Raw genomic sequence first — 6,041 nt, 5'->3', positions numbered from 1 at the left:
ACATGAGTTACTGCCAGTCCTCCTTCCCTGTACCTGCTGGGTTCCCACTTTCTCCTCTGGGGCTGCATAGTCCTTGTTTACTTCTAAATACCTCAGATTAGAACTCACTTTATTCACAAAGATACCTGGATTTAGTACTCTCCCTTTGGTGACCCCACCTATTGTGACCTCTCACTCTGTTGGGGCCCAGTCACTGCCCACCCCATGCACACACTGTCCATAAAGATCCCCATGGGATCTCGAAGCAAATTCAGATTCTTCTTCTGAAGAATATCATCTGGAAGTCACATGTGGCTATGTAATGCAGTGACCATTCACCATCTCTGCTGTCACTGCAGACAATGGTCTTGTACCCAGGGAGAAACAGCAAGTATTTAGGCCTATTGCTGGCACCATCTTTGGAGGAAGAGCCCAGACTTCAGGCAGGACACTGAGGACATCCCATTTTATTACACAGCTGTTCTGGGAGAGTCCAGTCAGAGAAAGGCTTTAAGACAGACTTTGATACAGGCTTCAGGTGAGACAATACAAAGTCATTCCTCAGTATCAGTGGGAGGAAACCATGTATTTTTCTAGGAACAGCAAAAGAATAAATACTAAAATAAAGAATAAAACAATAAATAATATCAAATACGCAAATATTGTTAAGGAAGCAATACCACACAAACCTGGAACAAGATATATTGGGAGTCATTTGGGAATTGAGACAAGAACTTCATGAGCACTAAAAAACATTTATGAAAACACTTTCCAAATGACATCCTTGAGCTCCTGGTTCCTCATGCTGTAGATGAGAGGGTTCAGTGTTGGAGGCACCACTGAGTACATAACTGCCATCACTAGATTTAGGGTGGGGAAAGAGATGGAGGGGGGCTTAAGGTAAGTAAACATAGCAGTGCTAATATATATCGAGACAACAGCTAGGTGAGGGAGGCACGTGGAAAAGGCTTTGTGTCGGCCCTGCTCAGAAGGGATCCTCAGCACAGCCCTGAAGATCTGCAAGTAGGAGAGCACAATTACAACAAAGCTCCCCAGAAACACAAACCCACTAAATGTGAGAAGTCTAAGTTCCCTGAGGTAGGCATCTGAGCAGGAAAGCTTGAGAATCTGAGGGATTTCACAGAAGAACTGGTCCACAGCATTGCCTTGGCAGAGGGGCAGGGAAAATGTATTGGCAGTATGCAGCACAGCATAGAGAACCCCACTGCCCCAGGCAGCTGCTGCCATCTGGGCACAAGCTCTGCTGCCCAGGAGGGTCCTGTAGTGCAGGGGCTTGCAGATGGCAACGTAGCGGTCACAGGCCATGATGGTGAGAAGAAAATACTCTGCTGAACAGAAGAAAACAATCAGAAAGACCTGTGCAGCACATCCTTCATAGGAAATGTCCCTGGTATCCCAGAGGGAATTGGCCATGGCCTTGGGGAGAGTGGTAGAAATGGAGCCTAGGTCAATTATGGAGAGGTTGAGAAGGAAGAAGTACATGGGGGTGTGGAGGCGGTGGTTGCAGGCTACGGCGGTGAGGATGAGGCCGTTGCCCAGGAGGGCAGCCAGGTAGATGCCCAGGAAGAGCGCAAAGTGCAGGAGCTGCAGATCCCGTGTGTCTGCAAATGGCAGGAGGAGGAACTCAGTGATGGAGCTGCTGTTGGACATCTGCTGCCTCTGGGCCTGGGGAGCTTTCAAGATGGAAAAAACAGTGACAAGTTAGTACTGGCTTCCCAGTCTGAAATTGACTCCATTGCTCTTTGACCCTCTCCCTGCCACACTCCCTCACTTTTCATTCAGCTACATGAGTGATATTTAATGATGTTCAATGTGATCCTTAAGGATCAGGGACCTCTGCCTATTGGCTCAGGAGGAAGCAGTCTTGTCCCTCTGCATTGGGTACATCAGAACATGGCAGGGGCTCCAAGTTATATTTTCAGAATTTGTCAGATAAAATCACTAAAAATGCAGAAGGGCATATAGGCTGGTGTCCTAACAGGCCTAAAGAAATGTGGAGGGCTGAAAGGACTTCTAGGATTTTTTAATTTATTTTTTTTCCTACACATCCTCATCATGCCCAAGGAATGTCCTTTGAAGTCAGAAGTCCTGAGGATTTCTGCTGCACTCACAGCGAAAGGCTATGAGAGCTGAGAGCCAAAAGGATTCATTCTGGCTGAAAGCAGGGTGAGGGGAGATGGCTGGGCTTGTGCCCAACGGCCATGATCTTGCAGCTTTTGTTAATGGAGGACAATCACATTTATGGTACACTGAAAAGAGGGCAGACACTGCTGAGAGCAGAAGTGCTCATTGCCAATCCCTCAATGCGCAGCCTTTCTCAAGGTACCTAAGCAAGGTCTCAGCACCACACGCCTTGCCAAGGACACCTATCACTCATTTCACCAGTCCAGCAGCACATCCTTGCATGCAGTATCTCTTTGCTTCTTCCCTGTTCATTCACATAACACAGAGATACTACAGAAAAGAATTCTATCCTGCAGGGCAGCTCACAACTTGGAAGGACATCCCAGGGAGACAGACAAGTATCCTAGTGATGGTGTCTCATTAAGGGAAAGTCAGCTCATTCCCCAGCCTCACAGAATGCATGCTGTTCTCAGCCCCCCTGCACCACAGAGGGAAATGGGCACGTGGCTGGAGAGATGCACCTCTGCTCTGCTGGAACTGTGGCTGCAGAGGACGTGCTTCATGCCCTGGGCCCACAGCAGTGACTGCAGGGGCTTTCCTGTGTAGGAGAGGAGGCAAGAGGGCTTGCTCAGAGGAAGGGGGCTGCATTGTCGGGAATAATACAGACTTTTCTGATAAGTTCTCCCTCTGACAACATATCTGTTTGTTTTTTTTTTTTTTTCTTCTCATTCCCTAATCATATTTCTTCTGCCTGAAGATTTTATAACTGGGGGATGTTTCCATATGCCATTGTCTTTTCCCCAACTGTGTTCTGAGCCCTCATGCCAACCTCTTTGCCCTTCAGAAACCAGCAGTTTCCAGAGCACTGCCTAGGTGCATATCCATCTTTGCAGATAGAAAACAGCCTGTCAGAAAGCCCTGACAGGTACAGCAAAGTTGCCAGTGAAGCTGGCTGTAAACAAAGGAGAGGCTGTAGGCAATTTATAAGCCTTCTTACAAACCCACTGATCATCAAAGGAACAGTTCAGGAACCTTAGAGACGTGTTGAAACTTCACAGTTCCTTTTTCATTTCTTTCTGCAACCTCACCCAATCCTGCAAGTGCTGGAAAGAGAAAAGGAAGCAGAAAATTCCTGACTTGACCATCCTCATGAAATAAATAAATAAATAAATAAATAAGGTGAACTACCTTGTGGGTGTGCTGTGTGCCTGTGAGCAGTCCACCCCAGGCAGCAGCCTCCTGCCAGCAGCAGGACCCTGCCCTGCTGGGGGGCTCCTTCCACCCGCAGCTTCTCCCTGCAGCGCCCTGGGCAGCTCCCCGGGCAGGCTGAGTGCTGAGCCTGGCAGGCAGCAGAGGCCCTGCCCCGGCACACAGCCCCTGGGTCACAGCACGGACCCTGCTCTGCACCACAGCCCTGGCCACCCCTGCCTGCAGCCCCGGCTTCACAGCCTGCAGCTGGCCTGTGACAAGGGAGCTCTCAGGGCCTCCATGCTGATGCTGCAGCTCGGAAGTCCTGCTCTGGAGCATGACATTCTCTGTATTAAAGAAACACGCAGTGTCTCCAGCCTGTCCTGCTCTGGGACAATCGAGGTCTGGGGCACCTCCAGGATATTCCAGTGCATTGCAATGCACTTAAACTTACCATGTTAGGGGTTGCTAGAATTTCTCCTCCAGTGTATTCTCAGCTTTCTAACACTCCACACAGTCTTAAACATCTCTCCCTTCTCTCCCCTCCCAGTGCCAGCTGCAGGCAGTGCCCCCAGCCCTGCTGCTCTGTGCAGAGGAACTGCTCCTGGGCAGAGCTCCTTGCCAGGAGCTCCCCTTGGGCCCAGGAGCCCAGCCCAGCTCAGCAGCAGAGGCCCTGCCCAAGGCCTCCCTTGCTCTGCCCTCCACCAGGCTCCCTGCACATGGCCCTGGGCTCCAGGGCTCACAGCCTCCTGGAAGGCAGCAGAGTATCTCCTGGGGAAAACACTTGGAAGTAGACCACACAAAACACTGACTGGCCCTCTCTAAATACTGTGCTGACTTATTCCTGAGGCAGCAATTGCCCTACTTGGGTGTGCAGAGCTACAGGATGTGCCAAGTTTCCTCTTTCTGTTCAAATTATTCATCAATGAAGTGGATGATGTGCTCCCTCAGCAGCTTTGCTGATGGCACAAAGCTGGGAGGAGTGGCTGATACCCCAGAGGGCTGTGCTGCTATTCAGAGGGACCTCGGCAGGGTGGAGAGATGAGGCAGAGGACTGACCAGCAGGAAAGCAGATCTGCAGAGAGAGACCTGGGAGTCCTGGGGGACAGCGGGCTGAGCATGAGCCAGCAGTGTGCCCTTGTGGCCAAGAAGGCCAACGGGATCCTGGGTGCATTCAGAAGGGTGTTGCCAGCAGGCCAAGGGAGGTGATCCTCCCCCTCTACTCAGCCTGTACTGGTGCTTGGAGTTATTCCTCCCTAGGAAGGAGACACCACCTTTTCATTGTGATGTCAAATGCATGAGAAGCCTGACAGAGTCAGAAAAGTAGCCATTTAGTTGCAGAAGAAGCAATAGGGCTGGATTCTCCTGAAATGCTACTTGTTGCTTGACAGAGCGGCACACTGCGACAGCCATGGTGACAGCCTGGCAGCCTTGTGCCTGGGTGTTCCTGTGAGATGAGCCAAATGGGATGAAGGCTTTGTTCCCTGTCCCTTCTGCTGTGAGAGGGGTTTTGCCTCTCAGCAAAGCATATTGCTGTTGCCTGGGCTCCTTCTGTGAGTGGCATCTGCCACTGGGGCCCAGAGATGTGCAAAGTCTTGGTTCTCTTGCTTTCCAATATCGTCTGGCATTCAGTTAACGCAAAGCAACCCAAGGTCTTCACCACAGCTGGTCATCATGGAAAGGTGCTTCTGGGATTCCTTGAGACTGGCTTCAGTAATTCTGCCATTGCTTATGTCAATCATGATTGCCTACATTATTTTGGACTCTTCTAGAGGTGAATTTGGAGTATGGAAATGCTCTACACAAACACAAAAGAACTTTGACCTGTTAGCTTGTGCTCAGTGACTTTGGTCCTAGAGCATGGCAGGTTATTGAATCAAAGTCTGGAATGTCCTAGAGCCACTCACACACAGGCCTATACCGACTTGGTTACTGGAAATAGTCTGGTGGGGGACTTCAACTTCCCAGATGCCTGCTGGAAAGACAACACAGCAGAGAGGAAACAGTCTAGGAGGTCTCTGGAGTGGGTGGAAGATAACTTCCTGATTGAGCTGGTGAGTGAGGCAACCAGGGAAGGTGCCCTGCTGGACCTTTTGCTTGTGAACAGAGAAGGACTTGTGGAGGATGTAGAGGTTGGAAGGCAAATCTTGGGCATGGCTGAGCAAGGACCTGCTGCTTAAACTGAGGGAAAAATAGGAAAATGTACAGGGAGTGGAAGCAGGGTTGTACAGCCTGCGAGGAATACAGAGGTGTCATCCGGGGGTGTAGAGATGGTATCAGGAAAGCCAAGGCACAGATGGAGCTGAACTTGGCAAGGGACATGAAGAATAACAAGAAGGGGTTCTACGGATACATAGGCAGGAGGAGACAGGCCAAGGAGAGTGTTCCCTCTCTGATAAAGGAGATGGGAGAACTGGCTTCCTCAGACATGGAAAAAGCTCAGGTACTCAATAAGTGCTTTGCCTCAGTCTTCAATCCTGGTCAAGTTTCCTGTGTCTGTCAGGACCCTGAACCTCGAGGAGAGGGTGAGAGGAGCGGATTCTGTCCCACTGTGACAGTGGAACAAGTCCGGGACTGCCTAATGAAACTGGATGTGTACAAGTCCATGGGGCCAGAGGGTATATATCCCAGGGTGCTGAGAGAGATGGCAGATGTGGTTGCTGAGCCGCTCTCCATCATATTTGAAAAATCATGGCTGTCGGGTGACTGGAAAAAGGGAAACATGACTC

General features: G+C 50.3%; 1 protein-coding gene across 1 annotated transcript; it reads right to left on the bottom strand.

Annotated features, from left to right (window-relative positions):
- Nucleotides 1-735: 735 nt before the first annotated feature.
- Nucleotides 736-1,650, bottom strand: LOC309890916 (olfactory receptor 14C36-like; the record flags this gene model as incomplete). The annotated part of the gene is made up of 1 exon (XM_082785306.1): nt 736-1,650. One exon carries the CDS (start codon nt 1,648-1,650, stop codon nt 736-738), a length of 915 nt encoding a protein of 304 aa, XP_082641432.1.
- Between the last annotated feature and the right edge of the window lie 4,391 nt (nt 1,651-6,041).

This window comes from Aythya marila, assembly GCF_965140915.1.
Source record: "Aythya marila genome assembly, contig: HAP1_HAP1_SCAFFOLD_153, whole genome shotgun sequence".
NCBI lineage: Eukaryota > Metazoa > Chordata > Aves > Anseriformes > Anatidae > Aythya > Aythya marila.
Note: the sequence above shows the minus strand (reverse complement) of the source record. Positions and strands in the feature narration are given on the sequence as shown.